This window comes from Urocitellus parryii, chromosome 9 (assembly GCF_045843805.1).
Source record: "Urocitellus parryii isolate mUroPar1 chromosome 9, mUroPar1.hap1, whole genome shotgun sequence".
Lineage (NCBI taxonomy): Eukaryota > Metazoa > Chordata > Mammalia > Rodentia > Sciuridae > Urocitellus > Urocitellus parryii.
Genome location: NC_135539.1, coordinates 19145615 through 19170222, shown reverse-complemented (window position 1 = coordinate 19170222; position 24608 = coordinate 19145615). Strand labels below are relative to the sequence as shown.

Sequence of the window (24608 nt, the reverse complement as noted above, 5' to 3'; positions counted from 1 at the left end):
CGGCCACCCGGCCCCCTGACCCCCCCTCTGCTCCCGGGGCTGCGGGGGATGGGCCAGCCGGGGCGCCGGGACCTCGCCTCTCCCTGTGAGTGTGCACGTGTGTGCTGGTGCGGGTGTGTCAGTGGGTGTGTGAGTGTGAGGTCGTGTGGGCGTGGGCGTGTGACAGTGTCCCTGCCTCCTAGGCCGGGGCTTGGGGGGACGGGGTGGGTGTGTCGAGGGTGTGTCACGGGTCTGTGTGGGCGCGAGCGGAGCCTGTGAGTGTGTGTGGGTGTGCAAAGCCTGGCTCCCGCCCTCTGTGGTGAACCGCACACAGGGCCACCCGACCCGGAGCGTGAACCCAGACACTCGGGGACATGGTCACACACACAAGTCCAGGTTGCCTTCCAGACCCTTCTCTGTCCCTGCCTGGCCCTGGGCTGCCCGGCCCTGGGCTTGGGGACACAGGACACAACAGCCCTCCTGCTCTGGCCCCAGGAAGGGGAGGAGCCAGGTGGGACGGGGACCCCCGCTGGCCTCTGTGGGGACAGCACCCCGCGGGCTGGCGGGGGAAGGGCCTTCTCTCTGCTCAGGGGGAGCAGCCCCAGGTGACCCACACCTTGTCCAGAGTCACACCCACGGGACGGGCAGGGCCCAGCCAGGACCAAAGCCGGGAGTCCCGGGTCCTGGCCCAGCTCTTCCCAAACCTCCAGGCACCTGTGGGGTCAGCCGAGGCCCAAGCCTCGCACAACCCCTCCCCCTAGTGACAGGGCAGGACCTTGGTGGGGCCCAGGACAGGCCCTTTCCAATGGAGCGGACAGCGGCTCCGGGCGGGAGCGTGGGCCCAGTTCCCCTGGTCCCCACCAGGCCAGGCACTCACTGCTGTCACCTGGTCCCCACCAGGGCCGGGCGCTCACTGCTGTCACCTGGTCCCCACCAGGGCCGGGCGCTCACTGCTGTCACCTGGTCCCCACCAGGGCCGGGCGCTCACTGCTGTCACCTGGTCCCCACCAGGGCCGGGCGCTCACTGCTGTCACCTGGTCCCCACCAGGGCCGGGCGCTCACTGCTGTCACCTGGTCCCCACCAGGGCCGGGCGCTCACTGCTGTCACCTGGTCCCCACCAGGGCCGGGCGCTCACTGCTGTCACCTGGTCCCCACCAGGGCCGGGCGCTCACTGCTGTCACCTGGTCCCCACCAGGCTGGACACTCACTGCTGTCACCTGGTCCCCACCAGGCGGGGCACTCACTGCTGTCACCTGGTCCCCCCCCAGGCCGGACACTCACTGCTGTCAGCCAGGACGAAGCTGCCGCACTCCCGGGAGGAGTTGCCGGTCGGATCTGTCACGTTGACGCTGAAGACGTCATCGGGCATGAAGTGGAACACGTCCATGTGGCATGTGTACTTGGCGTGGGTGGCATTGTGGCCGGATCTGTGGAGGCTGCAGGAGGTGACCTCGTCCCCCAGTTCTCCGTACTGGTCTTGCCTTCGAGGAGACAGTGGCCGGTCATGGCTGGAGGCCTGGGGCCCAGCGCTCAGGGCCAGGTGCCCGAGCTCCCGGGGAGGCTCCCCACCCCAGCCCTGGGGGGCTGTGTCCAGGCTGGGCTTGCGCACCCCCAGGGGACCCGCAGCACACGCCCCATTGGGGGCCCATCTTAGAAATCTGGCCACTCTCGTTTGGATCAATCTAAATCTGCCCCTGTCCACCCGGCACTGGAATGCAGTCCCGTGGGAGGGGACCAGATACCCAGGGAGGCCTGTGTCCGGGACGAAGGGCATCTTCAAGCCTCACCCCCTGCCCTGGGTGGGCTTCTGGGGAAGCTGGTCGGGTGGGATTGGGAGGGATCTGGTGTTTTAACTCCCACTGGGCAGAGGCAATGGGTTCCGAGGGATGCGTAGGAGTTCACCAGAGTTACATCCCCACCCACGTGCTCAGCGTCTGAACATGACCGTCCTCTGGGACCATCTGCAAGGTGGGCGCTTGGCTCCCAGCTCGCGGGGTCTTTCTTGGAGTGAGATGGCTAGTGGCCCCCAGGACGCGGTCGCTGCTCTGGCCATCGCGGACCTACCTGCTGAGCAGGGTCTGGTCTCCTCGGTCCAGTCCAGCCCAGCCCTGCAGGAGCCCTGAGCAGCGTCCCCAGGGCCACTTACCAGGTGAGAGTGAGCGTGCCGGGGTGGAGGCTCCATGTCTCCAGGACGCAGGTGACGGTCTCCAGGTAGTCGGAGTAGCACACGAGATCCCGGCAGCCCCAGCCTGCAGGGTCGGGGACACGGGCTGAGGGGCGGCTGGCGGCTGGAGGATGAGGTGGGGCAGCCCCAGGGCCGGGGTGAGCATGGGGACCCGGGGACCCAGGGATCCGTGTCACCGGGGATTCCTGGTTAGTGCCCACGTTCTGAGGCTGGCGTGGTGACTCGGCTCTCCTGACGTGAAGTAGCTGTGTCCCCTCTTAGCACCTGTGTCTGGCCCCTGGTCACTGTCCCTCCTGTAGGACAGGCCACTCAGGTCCTGGGCCCCAGATGCAGGGTGGGCTGAGCCAGCACAGACCCTGTCATCCCGCAGGAGGGTCAGGACCTCAGGAAGTCACCAGAGCCTTGCAGGAAGCCTCGAAGTCCCCGCCAGGAGGGGACCTCAGCCTGACAGCCGCGGAGCCCACAGGACGTGGCCCCTGGGTGACGTGGCCCTGCTCCCAGGAGTAGGAGACCCAGAGCACCTGGACCTCGGCACAGAGATCTGTGTCCTCCCGCTGCCCGGGGACACAGCAGCAGGGCCAGGCGGTCCCAGCAGATCTGGCTGGAGATTCAACACCCGCCCAGCAAAGACCCTAGCACCCTCGCATCCAGGCACCCAGGTGCCCTCAGGACAGAAACGCTGACGAGTCCACGAGAGAAGCCCCATGGTCTCTGGTCTGTATGATGGGACATCACTGCCAACGCGTCCTCCCCACAAGTGCTGAAGCTGCTTCCCCAGGCCACTAATGAGGACCCTGGAGGTGGGGGCATAGACCGACCCCTCCTGGTCAGAGAAAGGTCCTTCCTTCCACACACCCCACCCCCACTGTGGAGTGAGGACACAGGCTCCCAGGCTAGACCTCACCTCTGGGTCCCAGGCTGGACAGCACCTCTGGGTCCCAGGCTAGACCTCACCTCTGGGTCCCAGGCTAGACCTCACCTCTGGGTCCCAGGCTAGACAGCACCTCTGGGTCCCAGGCTAGACAGCCCCTCTGGGTCCCAGGCTAGACCTCACCTCTGGGTCCCAGGCTAGACAGCACCTCTGAGTCCCAGGCTACACAGCACCTCTGGGTCCAGACTAGACCTCACCTCTGGGTCCCAGGCTAGACCTCACCTCTGGGTCCCAGGCTACACAGCACCTCTGGGTCCAGACTAGACCTCACCTCTGGGTCCCAGGCTAGACCTCACCTCTGGGTCCCAGGCTAAACAGCACCTCTGGGTCCCAGGCTAGACAGCCCCTCTGGGTCCAGACTAGACCTCACCTCTGGGTCCCAGGCTGGACAGCACCTCTGGGTCGCAGACTAGACCTCACCTCTGGGTCCCAGGCTAGATAGCTCCTCTGGGTCTCAGGCTAGACAGCACCTCTGGGTCCCAGGCTAAACAGCACCTCTGGGTCCCAGGCTAGATAGCTCCTCTGGGTCTCAGGCTAGACAGCACCTCTGGGTCCCAGGCTAAACAGCACCTCTGGGTCCCAGGCTAGACAGCCCCTCTGGGTCCTAGGCTAGACCTCATCTCTGGGTCCCAGGCTAGACCTCACCTCTGGGTCCCAGGCTGGACAGCACCTCTGGGTCCCAGGCTAGACCTCACCTCTGGGTCCCAGGCTGGACAGCACCTCTGGGTCCCAGGCTAGACCTCACCTCTGGGTCCCAGGCTACACAGCACCTCTGCATCCCAGGCTAGACCACACCTCTGGGTCCCAGGCTAGACACAGCACCTCTGGGTCTCAGGCTAGATAGTTTCTCTGGGTCTCAGGCTAGACAGCACCTCTGGGTCCAGGCTAGACTGCATCTCTGGTGCCCTGGTCTGTGCTGCTCAGTTCCCACCAGGGGAGGTAAACCACACTGGGCAGGGTTTTCACTTTGACCGGAGGGGCAGACATTGCTCATGGGTTGGGCTCCCTCCCCAGAGTGGCCTCAGAACTCTTCCCACCACAGTTCCCCAGGCCACTCCACCAAGGGGCTCGTTCTGTCTTAGGGAGGCACATGTGGCCTGTCCTTGGACACCCGATAAACGGCTACGGGGTTAGGAGCTGGGGCCACCCTTGGCAATTCTACCAAAGGGCAGGAGGGAGCCAGCATTTGCCCGTTAGCCCCTCCGTCCCTTCCACCGGTGAGGACCCAGCATGAAGGGCGCCATCTTGGAAGTCAAGACCTTGACCTTGACCTTGGACTCCCGGCCTCCAGGACTGTGGGAAGTCAATGTCGGCCTTATCTTTTGTTTGGCAGCACAACCCAGCCCAGGAGAGCCAGGCGCCCATCTCTGCCCTGCCGCTGTCCGGCTGCGTGGCCTGACCCTCAACCCTGTTCACCCCCAGCCTCCATGCCCGGGTCTCCCGGGCGGCAGGGGGATGTCGGAGGTGAAGTTCAAGGCTGAGCACGTGGCAGGGGCCTGTTGCTTGCTCCCCTGGGGTGGCGCCAGGACAGGGGGCCCAAACTGGCCAGGGGTGCTGGCCACTGGAAAGGAAAACCAAGGCCGACATCTGTTTCCTGAGGAGCTATTTGAGGCGCTGGGTCTTTGGGTAAAACCCAGAGCAGCGCTTCTGAGTCAGCAGAGCCGGGCAGAGTTCCCCTGGCCTCCGCAGCCCCGCAGCGGGACTCCTGCCCAGCCCCGCTCGCCTGGCTCTCCAGGCAAAGTTGTTACATAAGGAGAGACAGAGGTTAGACAGAAGGCAGGACTTCCGCCCCTCGGGGGTTGGGGGCTGGCCTAGGGGGAGGAGTCGCAAGTGGACGGAGGCCATCGGCTCTGGGTCCCGACGGCCTCTAGCCGTGTCCAGGAGCTCCCTTGGCCAGCGCAGCCCCAGCTGGACTGTGTGGGAGGAGGGGGTACCCTGCCACCCCCCGACAGGGGGCAGCTACTTACCCCCCTGCAGCACCAGCAGGAGCACGGGCACCGCCCAGCCTGGGGGCATGCTGCGTCCAGGGGCCTGCAAGACACCACGGAGGGGAGCTGGGCGGGTAGGCGGGCCTCAACCCCGGGCCTCAACCCCCGGCCTCCCCGGGCCCGCCTGGGCAGGGTCCTGCGGGGTCTGAGGGCTCCGAGGAGGCTGGCCCCGGCCTCCTGCCCTTAGCCAAGGTCACTCCTCCCGCAGCCCCCGCCCAGCTCCCTCTTCTCGCTCTTAGCACAGGAAAGGATACCTCGAGGGGGGGACACTGGCTCTTCCTCTGTCCCTGCCAGGCCCACGGATGTGGCAAGAGTGGCATTAAAGGCGCAGGTGGCATTAAAGGGGCGGGCACTTCTCTGCCCACCTGAGTCCTCTCCCCGGTGCCCACAGTGGCCCCGGAAATTAGCTTCTCTCTAAGTAGGAATCCAAGGCAGCCCCCCAGGGGACGGCTACCCCACACACAGGGGAGGCCACCGGAGAATGAGGCTTCTTACCCCGTCCCACAGCCCAGGTCAGCCCACCGCGGGGCGCACCAAGACAGTCAGTCCCAACAAGGAAGGGCCGCCCGGGCCCCGATCCTGCCGAGATGGAGACCCGACAGCTTGTCTGGCCGCGGCAGGGAGTGACCCTCGGGCTGGGGACGAGGCTCTTCTAGAACTTTGCCTGTTAAAGCGGCCAGCTCTGCTGGGGAGCACCAGCGGCCAGTGGACCCAGGCTCAGGAGCGCCAACCCAACCAGCCCCTGTCGAAGGGACACAGCTGGACCTGGAGCCCAGAGAGGTGACCCCGGGGTCCCATCCCAGGCACTGCTCTCCTCAGACACTGTCTGACCCCCCGATAGCAGTTCCTGGTTGGAGTCCCCCAGACCCTGCTCTGGCCCCGGCGACAGCCCTGTGTGGACTTTTTTCTAACAAAGTCAACAAGGGGGCCGTCCTGGGGGACACTGTGCAGCCAGAAACTTTCAGAGCACCTGCTGTGTGCCCACAGGACAGCCCCTCGCCCTCTCTGAGCCTCATAAAGTGGAGACTTCCAGGGATTCGTGAGCATTTAGGGAGGTCGATGGCAGAAAACTCTTGACAGTGCCCTCGGACACATAAAGACTCGGCCGAGATCCCTGTAAAACTCGGAGCATCAGAAACGGAAACTCCCAGAAGGATCCCGCCAAAAGTTTCCAAAATTCCTCCCTTTCAAAATTTTGGCCTCAGGCTCACAGAGAGATACTGTTCACTGTCGATATCTTCTTAAATGGATCCACCTAAAAATCAAAGTGCGACTTCATCCTATTAGATCACATCCGTGTTCGTGTGCTTTTTATAACAGGCTTTAAGATGAACCGCGGTGCTGTCACCATAAGGGAATGTGAGGACGGACTCCGTCTCCAAGCCTTGTGCTGAGACTCAGACCACGTCCCCCGAAGTTCAAGTGCTGGGACCTTATCCCCAAAGTCCCCTGTTGCTGGATGCTACTTGGCGGGGGGCTTTGAGGGGTCCTAGGATCACATGAGGGCATGAGGCTCTCCCCAGAGGCTAAGCAGATGCCAGAACCTCACTCTCAGACTCCCCGCCTCCAGCACCACGAGCCAAATCCTAGTCACTAAAAATGACCACAACTGTCAGGCACGGTGGCCCACGCCTGTCATCCCAGCAGCTCGAGAGGCTGAGGCGGGGGGATCGCAAGTTCAAAGCCAGCCTAACATTTCTAACATTCCTTTAGCGAGACCCTGACTCTAAATAAAATATAAAAAGGGCTGGGGATGGGGCTCAGTGGTTAAGCACCTCGGAGTTCAATCCCCAGTATTTAAAAAAAAAAGACCCAACCTCAGGTGTTTTGTTATAGCAGCAGAAAGTGAACTAAGACACTGTTGTTCCAAATTGAACAGGAGCGTCCTCGGCTGCTCTCCCACTAGCAAGTCCACAGCTCCGATCCCGACCGCAGCACAAGAATATCCCTGTCCGGGTCCCTGCCAAATGGCTTCATCTCAGCCACAGGAAAAAGTCTCCTTTCTAAGGATCAGGGCTCAGCTTCCAAACTCCTCGCCTTAGCTCTGCACAAGCCCGACTCCTGGGGTGTCAAGGCGCCCACTGGCTGTGTGGCCCTTGTCATGAGGTGCCCCATAAACTGGAGCCCACCTTCGCAGCACAGAGTGGGCACCTGACCCAGGCCTGGCCAATCCCAGGGCTCCACTTGTCACCGAGGGCCCCCGGCCACAGCGGCTGGATCAGGGATGGACCTAAAACCAGGCAACACCATTGACACAGTCCTGGGAATTTTCCCTAAAACTCCAGCAGGGGGACGTTTGGGGGTACCTGCTAGAAACTCGCAGCCATCTTGGTCACCTCCTAAGGCCTGCCTGGAAAGGATGAAATTACTGGAAAGCACAGACCCAGAGTCCCCACGGCAGCTTAGAGGACCTGGATCCAGCCGTACCTGACGGCCGCATCTGGACCATTCATTGACATGAGCCCCAAAGCCCCTGCTTTGGTCAGCTGTGTCAAGGGCTGTTTCTGTTGCTTACCACCAAGGACATCTGACAGAGAGGGAGAGAGAAGAGGGCCCAGATTTGAGGATCGCGGAGCAAAATCCTTCCCCTGGTCCTCAGTTACCATCTTGGAGACGGGAGCAACCCTGGCCTCTGCTCCTGGCCTCTGCTCCCAGCCTCTGAACGTGGCCTCTGATCCTAGTGCTGTGAGCAGCGAGAAGCTCCTCCAGGGCCCGGATCCCTCCTCCCTCCTGCTCTGGAGGCCGCACTCCTCCCAGCACCCGGGGCCCCATCACGCCCCTGTGCACGGCCGAGTCCTCTCCCCCTGGCACTGTCCCTCTCCTGTCCTCCAGCCCCAGCTCCCACGGCCCACCTTCTCCCTCCCGATGCCATGCCGGAATGTTCCAGAACTCTGCCACTCGCACCTTCCCTGGGGCTCTTATCTGCTTGCTATTTCTCCTCCCCTTCCCCCAGTTTTTACTCCAATCAACATGTCCCCAAAGAAAACCCTGCAGATGACCAGGATGCCCGGGCAGGCGTGGTGCCCGCTGGCCGAGTCGCACCCTCCGCGCCGCCTGCCCGTCTGCCCCCAGCGCTGCCTCTGAGGGGCCTGGGTGGTGGGGACGTCTCCTCCCTGGGACAGCCACGCAGCGCCTGGTCCTGGGGTCAGGGAGAGTGCCCCCAAGTGTCCCCTAAAGTAAACAGGGACACAGCGGAGAGTGACAGCTCGGCCGGAAAGCAGGACAGCGTGGAGCCTTGGGGACGCCTGTGACCGGCCCAGGGCTCCCCAGAGCAGGGATTCAGCTTGTCCCTGTGTAAAAGCGGGAGGAAGAGCTACGTGTTTGAGGTTTTGCAGAACCAAATGGCCGGGTCCAGCTTCTGGCTTCTGCCCAGGGGGTGAGCGGAGAAGGCAGAGGCCCTGCCCAGATGGCCGCCCCCCAGCGCCACCTCCCTCTCGGCCCCGCATCCAGCCCTTTAGGCGTCTTCCCACTCAAGCCGACTCCTGAGGGCCGCGGTGACTTCTCCCCATGTGAACCAGGCCACTCCAGAAAGCAGCCCAGAGTGTCCTGAGCCTCCCCCCGTGGCCTCCCTGGGCGCCCACCTCCACGGCCTCCTCCAGGAGAGAGAAGAGTCCCTGAATTGGAGTCTACAGCCTCCCGGCTGTGTGTCCCTGGGCAAGTCACCTAACCCCTCTGATTCTGTTTTCTCTTGTATAAAATGGGGGGCCACGGATCTCTGCTGCCGGTTTCTTGTGAGCACAGGCTGCACCCCGCAGGAGGAGCCGTGCAGAAGGGTTCACCCAGCAGCCTCCGGGGCGGGGACATGATTTTGGCCAAGTTTTGGGACATTCTGGGACAGCAGAGAGGCTCGGGGGTGGGAGGCCAGGCTGGAGTCGGAGCTGCGGAGGAGAAGGTGCAGTGCTTAACTTTCCCATCAGCTCAGAAATGCAAATGAAAGCCACAGTGACAAACCATTGGACTTTATCAGATTGGCAAAGAAGTCAAAGCTCAACCCACGTCACGTGGAGCGAGGGTGGGCCCTAACGGGAACTCCCGCCGCGACCTGTGGGACGCAGACTGATATCTACTACTAACACCCATCCTCCTGGGACGCAGAAGGTCGTCCGTGGGACCCGGGGACGCGGGCCAGTGTCCTCCCTTCACCCTCTCCCTGTGCGTCCAAGAAGGGTCCACGGCAGCCTGGCTTCTAAGAGGGACAAGTGAGGGGCGACCCAGACGTTCGCCACCAGGAGAATGGAAACAATACAGGGTGACATCATGGCTCCGTGGGACAGTGAGTCATTTGCCAGGACACACGACGCGGAGCTTGTGACTCACAAAGAAAACAGGGAGAGACAGAACCCAGGCGCCACCCGCCACGGTGCCCGCTTCAGACCACATGAGACGATAGTTGAAGCAAACACACAGGTGTCCCAAAGGCAGGAAGGACCCACGGAGGTGACAAATGTCAAATCTGAATAGTGTAGAAAAGGGGTCTCAACAGTTTGGTAAAACTGGGTGAAAGTACACTGGGTGTTGGTTATATGACTATTTACACCCTTTTACATGTCCAAACTATCTCACAGGCTGGGTGCCATTGTAAATTCCTGTAATTCAGCAGCTTGGGAGGCTGAGACAGGAGGACCCCAAGTTGGAGGCCAGCCTCAGCAACTTGTCAAGGTCCTGAGCAACTTCGCGAGACCCTGTCTAAAATAAAACATAAAAAGGGTTGGGGGATGTGGCTCAGTGGTGAATTGCCCCTGGGTTCAATCCCCAGTACCAAAAATAAATTAAAAAATAAGTATTAAAAAAAAAAAACCCAAAACTCTCTCACCACATTTAAAATGGAAACGAATCTCGGTTTTGTAAAATCACGCATGGCGAGAGGCTGTGACGGACTCGTGTTCTCCTGAGAACAGCCTCTAAGCGGGGGAAATGCTACATGAGCCACCAACCACGTTATTCGGTACTTGGGAAAAGGAAAAGTCATTGAGATTTTGCCAGTTCCCCTCAAATCGTTGGAAATGAGAAGCACGTCGAGAAATCCAGCATCAATGAATCTCCTGATGAGCTACAGAACTAAGGAGAGTTCTTGGCGATTCCACAACACGGAGGCAAGAATCAGGGCTCAGAGCCCAAGGAGAGAACCAGGGCCTGGTGAGCACCCAGTGGGTCAGAGAGGGCTGAGCCTGGGGTCAGGGAGAATCAGGAGCCGCTCACGTCTGCTGCAAGAAGATGGAATACATCTGGAAAAAGGGAGCTTCATCCAAAGCCAGCATCTGCACCAGTATCTACATCCATCTCTCTCTCTCTCTCTCTCTCTCTCTCTCTCTCTCTCTCTCTCTCCCCCCCCCCCGCCCCCTCTTTCTATCCTAGGGATGGAACGCAGGGGTCTCTACCACAGAGCCACACCCTGAGCCCTATTACTTTGTATTTTGAGACCAAGCCTCCCTAAATCGCCCAAGCTGGCCTTGAATTTGTGATCCTCCTGCCTCAGCCTCCTGAGTTGCTGGGATCTCATAGGCACGCACCACCGGGCCCAGCCAGAGCCTCTATATGTTTCAGACACAATGTCCAACATGGAACTAAAACTACAAGACAAACTAGGAAGGAAACAGTATCAAAGGATAGACAAGAGGAAAGAGAGACAATAGAAATCAGCATACAGGTGACTCGGAAAAATGACATTATCAAATGTGATTCCAAACAGCCTTGATGAGTGTGCTCAAGAACTCTACCCGAAACAGGGAATCGAGAGAGAAGGAATCCCTGGTACCAAAAAAATTAAAAAAAAAGAGTAGGAATCCTAGAAATGAAAGAGACAACAACTGAAATTTGTAAGTCCTGAAGAAATGGATTTGTGAAATGGAAGGCAGATCAATAGGAAATACCCATATTGAATTATTCAGAGAAAAAAGTTCAAAAATCCAGAAAAGAGCAAAAGAGACAGAGGAGACATCAGGTAAGGGTCGAGCACATGTGTGACCAGAGTTAAGAAGGAGAGAGAAAAGCAGAAATGAGATGCAGATACTCGTTAAACTCCCCGACTAACAGAAGTCATCAATCACAGATTCCACAAAGCTCTACAAATCCCCAAAAAGATAAATACAAAGAAAACCACATCGAGACACATCACAGAAAAACTTTTTAAAAAATTAAAACCAAAGCTATAGTAGAAGTACTACAAGGAAAAAAGACATTTTGCCTTCAAAGAAGAAATAAGACTATCACTGAATTTTCTTTTTTCCTTTTTTTTTTTGGGGGGGGTACCAGGGATTGAACTCAGGGGCACTTGACCACTGAGCCCCATCCCCAGCCCTATTGTGTATTTTAGTTAGAGACAGGGTCTCCCTGAGTTGCTTAGGGCCTCGCTGTTGCTGAGGCTGGCTTTGAACTCGAGATCCTCCTGCCTCAGCCTCCCGAGCCACTGGGATGACAGGTGTGCACCTCCGCAGCCAGAATTAATATGGTCTTATCCATACAAAATCTAAAGGAATCCACACATCCACGCACACTCACCTATTCAAGGTAATAAATGAAGTTATCAGGGTTGTATATGCAGTATACAAAAATCAATTATATTTTATATACACTGTCAATGAAGAATCTGAAATAAAATTAAGAAAATAATTTTATTTAAATATCAAAAAGGAATGACAATAGGAGTCAGTTTGACAAAATTTATTGGTACCACTCGTACATGGTTAATTAGCTTATAGAGTGAGTCTTGTACACTAAAAATGACAAGCATTGTTGAAAGAGACTACAGAGAGCTTAAATAAGTGGAGGACACCCTGCATTCCTGGATTGGAAGAATATTACTAAGATGACTCTCCAAAATGATCTACAGATTCAAAGTAATCCCTGTAAAAATGCCAGCTTGATTGACAAGCTGATCCTAAAATCCATACATGGAAGGGCCCAAACTAGTCAAAAACATCTTTAAAAAGAACCCAGGTGGAGGATTCATACTTCCCAATTTCAAAGCTACTACAAAGCTCTACCAATCAGCCCAGAGCGATGGACACAGAGACACAGGTACAGATCAAAGAAATTGAATTGAGTCTAGAAATAAGTCCATGCTTTGTTTTTTTGTTTGTTTTTTTTTTTATGGGGGGTGGGGGGGTGGAGTACTGGGTATTGAATCCAGGACCGATTAACCACTGAGCAATATCCCCAGCCCTTTTTATTTTTTATTTTGAGACAGGGCCTTGCAAAGTGACTGAGTCTAGCCTCCATCTTTCGATCCTCCAGCCTCAGCCTCCTAAGTCTGATGACAGGTTCAATTGATTTTAACAAGGTACTAAGACAATGGTTAAAAGAATAGTCTTTAGCCGGGCGCGGTGGTGCACATCTGTCATCCCAGTGGCTCAGGGAGGCTGAGGCAGGAGGATGGCGAGTTCATGGCCAGCCTCAGCACAAGCAAGGCCCTAGGCAACTCAGGGAGACCCTGTCTCTAAGTAAAATATAAAATAGGGCTGGGGATGGGGCTCGGGGGTCGAGTGCTCCTGAGTTCAATTCCTGGTGCCCCCCAAAACTAAAAATAAAAAATAAGTCTTTAAAGCACAGGGTGCTGCTGAAGCTGGATATTAACATAGAACTAAAAAAATCAACTCAAAATGGATAAAAGATCCATATGTAAAAGGTAAAGTTATTACTAAAGTCTTAAAATAAAACACAGGTGTCAATCTTCATGTCCTGGTAGCGGGCAGGAGTATTTCTTAAATTTGACACCAAAAGCACAAATGAAGAAAAATAGATAGACTGAACTAAATCAGAATTCAAAATGTTTGTGCTTTAAAAATGATATTAAGAAAGTGGGGGCTGGGGCTGATCCTCAGCACCACATAAGAATAAATAAATAAAATAAAGACACTGTGTCCATCTACAACTAAAAAATAAATATTAAAAAAGAAAGTGACAAGACAGGGCGGGTGGTGAGAAGAATCTGCGGAGGACCCGGGTGAAAGGCCTCCGGTGCCAAGGGCCTGGGGTGCCAAGGGCCTGGGGTGCCAAGGGCCTGGGGTGCCAAGGGCCTGGTGCTCAGAAGAGGTGAGACCAGACTCCAGAAGACACAGAATCCAATTTAAAAATGGGCAAGAGATTTGAAGAGATCTTTTTTTTTTTTTCCCAAAGAAACACAAATAAACACATGAAAAGCGGCTGATCCCCATGAGTCACAAAGGCACAGTGACATTCCACTCCGCCTCCCGCTGTCGCTGTCAAAAGCCAGCGGGGAGCTGGAGCAATGGGAAGCCTGGACGTGGCTGTCCGGCGTGGAAACGGTGAAGCCACACACAGGGTGACCAGGGGACCGAGCAGCGTCACCTCCAGGTATTAGTGAAAGGGACCAGAGCCACGTGGAAGAAGACCACCCTAAAGCCCTGGACACGGACGGTCACAGCAGTGTTCACAGTGGCCACGTGGGAGGCACCGAAATGTCTGTCAGCCCCAACCAACAACGTGGGACATTCGTTCAGGGGAAGGTCATGGAGCCGTCACTAGGCACAGGGTCACCGGTGCCGCTTCACCACGAAAACCTGGAAAATGCATGCTGAAGAAGTCAGACGCAAGGCCACATCTACAGGAATGTCACCCAGGGGCATATGCACGGAGGCAGCAGGAGGGTCCCAGGGGCCGAGGCTGTGGGGACCTGGGGGCTCCTTCCCGAGGGGTGAGCTGTTTGGGACTTGGGACGGCCACCCAGCTTGGAAGACAGATGCAGCCGCTGAACTGTCTGCCTAATTGTCTGGTGGGTTTTAAAGTCTGTGAAGTGTATCTTCAACGACAAGTGTTTCCAAAAGTAAGATTTATTCCGTCGAAAGAGACCAAAACCAGCAGAATAGAGAACTTGTCATTGGTGGACCTGAACCAAAAGAAGGACCAGAATGAGATTTTTTAGCTAAAAGAAAATGACTCCTGATTGGAGTCAGGGTACTGAAGGACAGACGGACAAGCAACTGAGAGAATTGTTAAGTAAAAATAAATATTGATTGCTAAAATACTAAGACGATGTCTGAAAGTTTAAATTAGGTGCAGAATCCATCCACAAGAATGGAATCCGAATAGATAGGGCAGAGGGGTGGGGGGGAAGGGAGCGGACAGGGGGTGAGCAAGGACGGTGGAATGTGAGGGACATCATCATCCAAAGTACAGGGATGAAGACACGAATTGGTGTCAACATACTTTATATACAAACAGAGACAGGAAAAACTGTGCTCTATATGTGTGATAAGAATTGTGATGCATTCCGCGGTCGTGTATTTAAAAAATAAAAACCAATTAAATGTTAAAAGAATGGGGTCCTAACTAAAATAAGATCTATTTCACGCTTCTATATTTATATCAAAATGGAAAAAATAAAGTACTGATTTGAGGTAGGTCTTTTAAAAAATTAAGTATGCATGTTCTACTCTGTAAGATAACCACAAAAAGAATTATCAAAGAAATAAAGAACTAAAAAGAACATAGAGCAATGATTTTAAAGTTAACTATTCAAAAAAAAAAAAGTGGACAAAGGAGAAAAAGGAGAATCGATCAAATAAAAAAAAATAAAATAAGATAAATAGCAAGATGGTAGGCTTCATCCCAAACATAGTAGTACATTCCTTAAGGGTGAATGAACCAAATGTTGGAATTAAAAACAACTTTGGTAACAAAAGTTGACACTAAAAGAAAGTGAAATGATAGGTCAATCCTTATCATACCTAAAATGCAAAGATCCTCAACAAAATACTGACAAATCTAGTGATATAGACAAAAACACCATATCAGTATCCCATTGGTTTGTTTCAGGAATTTAAGATTAGTTTGACATTTAAAAATCAGTAATCTATTTTACAACATTAACCGAATAAAGAAGATATTTTATCTGATCATTAAATGTATTCAGGAAACATTTAATGAATTGCAAACCCTTTTTATGATTTCTAAAACCTGCCAGAAAATATAATTCCTCTGAATAGGAATATGATCCTGTAATTTGATAAAGGTCTCTCTCTCTCTCTCTCTCACACACACACACACACACACAACATGCATAGCTAACAGCATCCTCAGTTGAGAAATATTGAATATTTTCTCCCTGACAGTAGGAAAAAAAAAATCAAGAATGTCTTGTATCAGAGGCCCACATCAACACAAGATGAGAAAGAGAAACAAATTGATAAAGGGAAAGGTAAGTATTTAAATGGCACCTAGAAATATCCAAGATACCCAACAGATGAACTATTAGAATAATAATTCATAATCAAGGAAACTAAAGATGAGATCAATATAAAAAGTTTATTGAATTTTTGTAGATCAGCAAAATTGACAAACTCTTAGACAAAGAAGAGAGAAGGCTCAAGTACTAAAATTGGAAATGAAAGAGGAGACGTTACAACCAGTGTCACAGAAATAAAAGAGGGTACAGGAGAATACTCTGATTATATGCCAACAGATGGGGTAAACTGTTTTGAAGAAACTGACAAATTCCTAGAACCTATGACGTACCAAGACAGAATCATGAAAAAACAGAATGTCTGAAAAGACCTGTAAGTGGTAAAGAAACTAGTCAGTAATCAAAAAATTCTCAATAAGGAAAAATGTAGAATCTGATGGCTTCACAAGAAAATCCTACCAAATATTTAAAGAAGGATTAACACCAATTCCTGTCAAACTCTTTCCAAAAATCGAAAGGAGGAAACACTTCCAAATTCATTTTATGAGACTTCAACACCAAAGCCAGAAAGATCAAGAAAACTACAGACCAATGACCCTGCTGAATATTTATGCAAAATCCTCAACAAAACCTAGCCAACCAAATTCCACAGTACATGAAAAGAACTAAACACCAGGAAGCAGCGGGATTTATTCCCGGAATTCAAGGATGGTTCAATTTTTGAAGATCAATAAATATCACATACTGCATTAACAGAATAAAGGACAAAAATCATATGTTCATCTCAACCGATGCAGAAGAAGCATTTAACAAGATTCAATGCCTTTTAATAATGATTTTTCAAAAACTCCACAAATGAGAAATGGTTAACATACTCAATGTTGAGAGACTGAAATCTTTTCCTCTAAGATCAGGAACCCTAAAAATTCTACAAACACTTAAGAACTATGAAATGAATTCAGCAAAGTTGAAGAATACAGAACACGCACTCAAATACGACTTGCATTTCTATATACAAACAATGAATAATCCAAAAAGGTGATTCAGAAAACAATCCCATTTACAATAGCATCAAAAAAAAAAAAAAAAAGAATACAATGCTTAGGAATCAAGTTAACCAAGGAGGAGAAAGACTGGTACACAACATTGTTAAAAGAAATTAGACACAAATTGATAGAAAGACATCCCATCTTCATGGATTGAAGACTTAGTATTGTTAATCGGTCAATACTACCTAAAGCAAATTTTGGGTTCAAAGCAATCCCTACAAAATCCCACTGTTTCTTTTTCTTTTCCATGAATAGAAAGGTACAATGGTGCATTCCTATAATCCCAGTGACTAGGAGGCTGAGGCAGGTGGATCGAAAGTTCAAGGCCAGCCTCAGTGACTTAGCAAGGCTCCAAGCAACTTAGCGAAATCCTGTCTCTACATAAAAATATTTTTTAAAAAGGGCTGGGGATGTAGCTCAGTGGTTAAGTGTCCCTCGGTTCAATCCCCTGTACCAAATAATAATAATAATAATTTATTATTATTATTATTATTTAAAAAGTGAATAAACATTTTTCCAAAGAAATAGAAAAAATGTGTAATAAGCGTATGAGAAGATGCTCGAACTCACTACTTATCAGAGAAATGCAGATCAAAACCACAACAAGATATTACTTCCCACTTGTTAGGATGGCCATTATTAGGGGCGGAAAAGGGAAATGACAAACACTGGTAAGAATGAAGAGAAATTAGAACAACAATTCTGCACTTTTCTGTTAATATTTTGAAAATTAAAGGTAGAAATGCCAGGTACATAGTCAGAAGAAGGAAAAGTGGCATCTCAAAGAAACATTTACCATAGTCAAGCCACGTAAGCGATCTAAATTCATTGACAAGATAAATGAGTCGAGAAAATGGGCTGTATAATACCAACCATGGAATATTATTCAGCTCTTAAAAAGCAGGAAATATGCTACTCGTGGGTGAAAACCGGGGGCAGTGTGTGGGGTGAAATAAGCCAACCACAAGACAAAGATCACAGGATTCCACTCTCATGGATGTACTTAGAGAAATCAAACTCAGAGAAACAGAATGTAGACGGGCAGTTGCCAGAAACGAGAGGGAGGGAGAATGGGGAGCTGTTTCTTGGTGGCTGTAGAGTTTCACTCCTGCAAGATGAATACCATCTGTTGTTCATAATATGTACAGTCAACAGGGCTGCACACCTGGAAATAGCCGAGGGCAAAAAAAATATCTTCCTTATGAATGAATTCCAAGTCTGGGACACTCCTCTTTGGACCATCATAACTTCTCTCACAGGATTAGCAGAGGAAGATGAGGGAAAACTTACAAAAGTCAAGGCAAGAGCCTTCCATCATGGCCAGTTGCCATGACATCCACTAGCTGCTCAGGAGGCTGAGGCAGGAGGACCACTTGATACTAGGAGGTGGAGGCCAGATTGGGCAATAGAGTGAGAACCTATCCACCCCCCAAAAAAAATCAAAACAAAGACAAAGCAAAACAACCCAACAATCACCCAACGACAATAACAAAGCCCCTTCACCGGGTGGCCAGCTGAAGTAAGCCATGTTTGGGTTTTTTTTTTTAAGTATTCCCTCATACATCTGGAATCCCAGCTTGAAATATATGTTAATAAGTTATAAAATGTGGAAATAAATCATTATATTTTGTACACCAAGAACAGATGAAATTTTAAAGATACACAATTGACATTAACATTAAAAACTAAATACCCAGGAATGACTATCGTTAAAGATAGGCAAGACTTCTACACAGAAACCTACAAAATGTCACTCAGATAAATTGAAGGACATAGAGAGAAGCGGAGGTGCATACTATGTTCATGGATTGGAAGATTTAAAGACGGAAGATGTCTGTTCTTGCAGAGTTGAACTAAAGTTTCAATAAAATCTCAAGGCTCCAAAAAAAAAAAAAAAGTCTCCCGCGGGATTTTCTTTGGTGAAAATTCACAAAATCATTCTAAAATTGATATGGAAATGCAAAGAGTTGAAAATAGCTTGGACAATTTTAAAAGAAGCATGTCGAGACTTAGAAATCAGTGATTAACAAAATATAGCATTGTTGCAAGGAAAACCAAACTGGCCAGTGGAAACAAAAACAAAAAAAAACCTCTAAAAACAGATTCATAGATGACCACTTGATTCTCAGAAAAGACACCATTAAAAAGCTGTGGGGAAGCTGGGCAAGATGGTGCATCCTGGTAATCCCAGCAGTTTGGGAGGCTGAGGTGGGAGGATCAGCAACTTAGCAATACCATAAGCGACATAGCAAGACTCTGTCTCAAAATAAAAAGTAAAATAGGCTGGGGATGTGGCTCAGTGGATAAGGGCCCCTGAGTTTAATCTCTAGTGGCAAAAAAATGAAAGCAGTAGGGAAAGAACATTAAAACACCCTGACATATTATCTGAATGTTCATATGGAAAACAGAAACCTGGACTCCCCCCCTCACACCATAGTAAAAACAAATTCCAGATACACTGTAGACCCAAATGTGAAACTAAAACACAACAAAATCATCTAGAAGGAAACATCGTGTTTTAGTGAACCCAGAGCAGAAAGCTCCTGGCATCAAGGAAAAGACTGATAAGTTTAGTTAAAAGGAAGGATTTTTGTTCATCCAGATTTCCAGGGCTGGGTTGTGGCTCAAGGGTAGAGCGCTCTCCTAGCAGGTGTGAGGCACTGGGTTCGATCCTCAGCACTGCATATAAAGAAATAAATGAAAATAAAAATTGTCCACTGACAACTAAGAAATTTAAAAAAAATTTTTTTTTAAATGAGACAAAATTTTTTTTTCCAATAAGAAAATGTAAAAGAAACAAAATTGGAACAAGAGAAGTCTATACATGGCATCACATATATGCACATTTAGGAATCTTTTCCGATTCATAGACATATATTTCAAGTGCTAAAAACCATCTGGAGGGAGTGCATTGTCACTCCGTGTCCTCCACGTTCCGCTCCCTGTGCCAGGGCTGGCGGATAGAGCCCTGGAGCCCTCTGCGCCTGCGCGGGCAGGTGGTCCTCTGCGCTCCCCAGGCTCCTCCGTGCGCTTCCCAACCTGGAAGGAACCGCTTCCCGCGTCTCCCGCTCTCCCCGGCGGCGGGAGGGGCAGGCAGTTCCTGGCGTCAGTCAATCCGTGTGGCCCAGGTGGGGGCCGCAGGGTGGAAAGTGAAAGGGGTGGGGGTGAAAAGTAAAATGTCCCGTTTCCCAAAGGAACCAAGAAGAAACCAGGAGGCGGGGGAGGGACTCCCCAGAGGGGCCGTAAACCCGGGCGACAGTGGCTGGAAGCAGAAGTGTCACTTCGGGACTTCCCGAGAGGGAACCCAGAACCCAGGCGGCGAGGTCCGCTGGGTCTTCCAGGGCCTCTTGTGACCTGCCCTGGGCCTGCTCGGTTCCAGCCTGGCTCCACCTTTCTGTCCCCTCCACCCGCTGCGCACCAGGTGCCACCAGCTTGGTCAGCTCGCGGCTCACCTGGTGCTGACACCTGGCCTGTGCCCTCTCGGCCACAGAACCCTCGGCTCTGCTGGGCCCGGCAGCCTCCCATGCCGTCCTCCAAATTCAGTCCAGATGTCGCCTCCTCTGTTGATCTCTGGCCCCCCACGGAGTGAGAGTCGCCCCTTCCTCTGGAGTGCACCCCTCCGCCAAAGCCCAGAGCCGGGGTGTTTCCTTCTCAGCATCCCCGCCTTAAATTCAGTGCCCTGTGGATCTTATGTACTTGAGGAGGATAAAATCTCCAATGCTCCACCTTTCCCCTCACCTCAGGACCTTTGCACGCACCACTCCCTCTGCTGAGGACGCTTTGCCCCCAGCTTGCATTTCCATCCTCATATTTCAAATTCAGTGACGCCTCTGTCAGAAGTGGATCTTCTCTGCAGTCCCCAGCCCACACATCCCTGTGGATCTCCTTCCTAGTCATCTGAGGCTCAGTTTAGTGGACGTCTCTGGGCTGAAGCCCAAGCGCCCAGAGGTTGGGTGGTTGACCTCTCTGTTCCCGCAGTATTTTCCTCGTGCATGGCGCGGGGTCTGGAATGGAGCCCGGGCTCCGCCAGCAGAGACGAAAGATGGAGAAGGGATTCAAGGAAGCGAGGCGAGAAGTCGCAGTTTCCACCTCAGCCTCGTCCCTGTCCCCAGAGTCACCCTCTCTCCTCCCTCAGCTCCCGGAGTCTGCGACCAGGAGCTTCCGGAGGAGGGCGCGGACGGCCGGGCTCACCTGCAAGCTCTCACCTGAGCAGAGTCTCAGGCGGCCCTGGGCCAGAAAGGGGCCTCTGCTGCAAACCCAGGATGGGCCTCGTCCCCCTCTCAGGCTCTCCTGGGCCTCGGCCTCCCATCTGTCTAATGGAGCGGGGAGCCCGGGGGGTGCCCGTGGCGTTGGCCGGCTGGGTCATGCCCTCTGGGGACTGGTGTGCAAGGGCCTCGCCCGGAGCGCTCGGTGCAGGGGGGGGGGGCCTCCCCCTGCAGCCTCCCGGCCTCCCCCTGAGCACCTGCTGCACCCCCCTGGCCCAGGAGCTGGCGCGCACCCCGGGCCGCACCCTCCCCTGCCTGAGTCCTGCGTCCCAGAAGCCTCCGCGCCCAGGCTGCGCCCTCTCCCAGCTCCGGCGGCCCTGCAGCCCCGGGGAGGCGTGAGGCGGCTGCAGGATGCTCTCAACCGCAGCTGCTGGGGCCTGGAGGCAGGAAGGCGGGGCCCGCGAGCAACTGCCCCTCCATCCCTGGCCAACCAGGGCAGGACCAGGTGCTCCTGGGCAGTAACCAGGCAGGAGACTGGGTGTCGCCAATTCACCCTGGAGAGAGCCGGCAGCCGCTTGGCAGATGAGGAAACTGAAGCCCAGAGAGGCCCAGAGCCTCTGCTGTGGTCACACAGCCAGGAAGGGCTGGTGCACCTGCCTCCCTGGGGACCATTGGGGTGGCTGGACCCTTCTTGAGGGCTGCAGGGACCAGCAGCCTGGTCCCCATTGAGGGCCCCTGCTGCGACCTGGGGAATATTCTCAGGTTGTCTCAGAAGTTCCAAGTTCACTCAGCACTCTCTCTCGTTTGAGCTGTCGTGAAAAGTCCCTTTGGCAGAGGGCCAGGACAGGGAGTGGGGGTGGTGGCACCCAGGAGCCGTGGGGGAGGGTGCTCCTCCCACTCCCCCCCCCCCCCGCCCCCGGTTTCGGGGCCCTGGAGAGCCCGTGGGGAAGGGGACGTGGAGCAGAAGGACCCTCTTCCTCAGGAAGGTGTGAGTCCCCAGACGCAAGATGGCTCCCCGGGTGGCCGTAGAAACCCCTCCCCCCTCTCTGGGCCTCAGCTTCCCCATCTGTGCAGTGGGGGCACCATCACCAAAAGAGCTGCCATTGTGGAACTCAGAGCATGTCAGACTACGGCAGGTAACAGCCGCAGAGATTATCATCGATAGTATCAAAGTAAAACCACCCAGTGACTCAGGAGGCTGAGGCAGGAGGATCGCAAGTTCGAGGCCAGCCTCAGCAACTAAGTCTGACCCTACACAATGTCGTGAGACCTGCCTAAAAGAAAAAAAAAAAATTAAAAAGGCCTGGGGATGTGGCTCAGTGGTAAAGCACCTCTGGGTTCCATCCCCAGGACCCCTCTGCCCCCTCCCTCAAAAGAGTAAAACCTGCTGGTCCTAAGCACCTGCTCCTCATCAGAGCCTGTGGGCTCCGCTGGCTTTGGCTGTCTGTGTTACCAAGCCCAGGACCCGGGCAGGTATCTGACCCCATAGTACGTGCTCAATAAAAACCCTCCGAACAAATTCTCACGACCCACCTGAGCGGGGTGCCCCGATTCTTGTCCTTACAGACATTTCCTCCCATCACAGACAAGCAACTGGGGTTCAGAGAGGTCACAGGGACACTCAGGTCCCACGAGCACTAAGTGGGAGAGCTGGGATTTGAACCCGGTTCCGTCTGATTCCAAAATCACGGTCAGCCGCGTCCCCGTGAGTCAGCCCAGCGCCCCCAGTGACCACAGGGACCCCGCTCAGCCTCCCGAGGCTGCTCTCCTCTCCTGCAGGACTCCCCAGCCCGGCCCTGCCACGTCCCCTCCCCTGGTCACCCCAAGGCGGTGGCCCGCCCTCCCTCTCTCCTCCTGGGGACTCGGGCCGACCTGGCTGGGGAGGCGGGAGCCGTGGGCTCAGGCTCAGCCTGGGTCGTGCTCTCCTGAGCCCCCTCTGTGGGGCCGACAAAGACCCCGACACCCCCAGGCGGGGCAGGCCAGGCTCCCGCAGGACCAGGGTCCCCACCTGGCCACGGCCACTCCCCTGGAATGGATGCCCAGCGGTCCTGATGGGGGTGGCCCTTCTCAGAAGGTGCCCTGTGACGTGAATCTTCTTTTCCTGTCACCCTGTCCCACGGGTGGTGACCTTGCCGTCGTGTACTCTGAGCTGGGTATTTCCTGGTCACAGTGAACCCGGGGCCTCAGTCTCACCATCTGTGAAATGGGCTGGGTCCCCTGAGGGTTGTGGGAGGTCCTGGGAGGGCCAGGCAGGCAGGGCTGCTGTGTCGGGGACGTCCCCACACCCTCTGCCACTCGTGGGGTCCAGCTCCTCCCCCCATGGCTCATGGTACAAACTCCCTCTCTCAAAGGTCACTTTGTTATGACCTTGAGTCCTGACAGACAGCCCCCCCTGTCCCCGTGTTACACATGTGACAAACACGAGGACACGAGGCGAGACCAAGCGGAGATCTGCCTGAGCTCACCAGCCTGGGAAGGCACATGGCCAGACTCTCCGGCCAGGTTTTCCCCAGTCACCACGTGCTCTCAACCCCCAAGGGAGCCACAGCTGTCCCAGGAGCAGCCTCGGGGCTCCTGCTGGGCAGAAACTGCCACCCCTCCTGAGTGTCCTGAGTCCGTTCGCCACACCTGGCTCCCCTGTGGCTCTCCACCGGGTCACTCAGCTCCTCACTCCCCCTCCTCCACACACAAGAGGAGCGGCCTCTTATCATCTGACCCACCCCCAGGCTTCATGATAAAGACCAGGAGAGGGCCGCGGGGTCACCTGGTTTGACTGCCCACCTGCCGTATCCTAGTTGAGGCCCAAAGGAAAATCGTCCTCCGTCTCCAGGTTTCATTTCCTGTGAAATGGGCGCCCAGCCGGGTTTTGAAGGATGAGATAAAATACAGGTGACAAAACACGGACGCCCTGGCTGATGTCTCTGCCCGCCAGAGCGGCCTGGGAGGCTGCAGTTTCGGCCCCTGTGCCCACTGTGGCCTGGCACGATGCCCAGGACCCAGGCCGTGGAGCCCCTGATTCTTGGAGGCTGGTTTCTATAGACGGTCATCTCAGCCATGCCCCTGCCTCGGGCCTGAGCTCCCTGCAGAGCCACATCAAAGACCTCCAGTCATCCGGAGCCGGGCCAAGCGGGGACTCCAGCCCCACTCTGCCCACTGGCATGAAGCTTCTGTGACTCCGTGTCCCCAGGCGCCACCTGCCCACAGGCTCGGAGCCCTCCTGTTGGGCACTGAGGCAGGTCCTCCTGGGGGAGAAGTTGTCCTGCCCGGGGACAGCGACAGGACCTAGTTACCTGCTCCTGCAGTGTCTTCCTCAGAAACCCATTCCGTGGTCCCCGCGATCGGGTGGCCTCCCGGGTGGAGGCAGCTGGCCTCCGCGGAGGACGGGAGACGAGGTGAGAGAGGAGGGCAGGGTCCAGCCGGGTGGCGATCCACACCCTGCCCCTCGTCGGCCACCGCACGGGTCACCCAGGCCGAGGGACGGCGGGGCTCTGGGCGGGTGGGACGCAGGCAGGGCCGGGAGCAGGCGACAGGAGCGCGGGGCAGGGACCCGCTGGCCGCCCGGGGTGGACGAGGCCCGGGGACAGCCTCAGGCGCAGCCCGAGAGAAGCAGGCGGGTGCCCGGGCGCGGGGCCCTCGGCCACCCGGCGGAGCGACGCCCGTGGGTCTGTGCGAGGCGGCGGCGGGCGGCTGCCATCCCTGTCGCCGGCGGCGGGCGGAGGAGGATGTGGCCCGGCCGCCCCGCCCCCGCCCGCCCCTCCCCGCAGAGCAAGGTGGGGACCGGCCAGGCGTGGCCTGTGCTCGCCAAAGGTCACCCAGCAAGCCGTGGGGGCCGCCAGGACGACATCTGCCTCCGGGGGACAGGTGACATCATCCCCACAAGCCTCTCAGTGACCACGAGGGAGCCACTTCCCACAGATGTGCAAACAGAGGCTCGAGGCTGAAGGGGTATGGGGGAGGCTCAGTGGCCCCACCTCTGGGGGACTTAGAAGGCTGAGCCCTGGGGACAGAGCCTGTCCAGGCTCCTGGAGACCCCCCTGTCCCTCTGCAAACTGGCCTGTCCCACCAGCCACACGCCTGCCTGCCCACTGGGTCTGAGCAGCCCCCATGACCCCGACTGTCCCCACCTCTG

The 24608-nt window shown here is 54.4% G+C and overlaps 1 protein-coding gene across 1 annotated transcript in view; it reads right to left on the bottom strand.

Annotated features, from left to right (window-relative positions):
* The window catches only part of Il21r (interleukin 21 receptor), a 29530-nt gene extending 5549 nt beyond the window's left edge, over positions 1 to 23981 (bottom strand). Inside the window, exons 1-4 of the mRNA XM_026392154.2 lie at positions 23770 to 23981; positions 5064 to 5127; positions 2127 to 2229; positions 1262 to 1461 (exon numbers count right to left, since the gene is read on the bottom strand). Of these exons, the coding sequence (XP_026247939.2) occupies positions 1262 to 1461; positions 2127 to 2229; positions 5064 to 5112 (352 nt within the window). The 5' untranslated portion in view covers positions 5113 to 5127; positions 23770 to 23981. The remainder of the gene's footprint in view (positions 1 to 1261; positions 1462 to 2126; positions 2230 to 5063; positions 5128 to 23769) is intronic.
* Between the last annotated feature and the right edge of the window lie 627 nt (positions 23982 to 24608).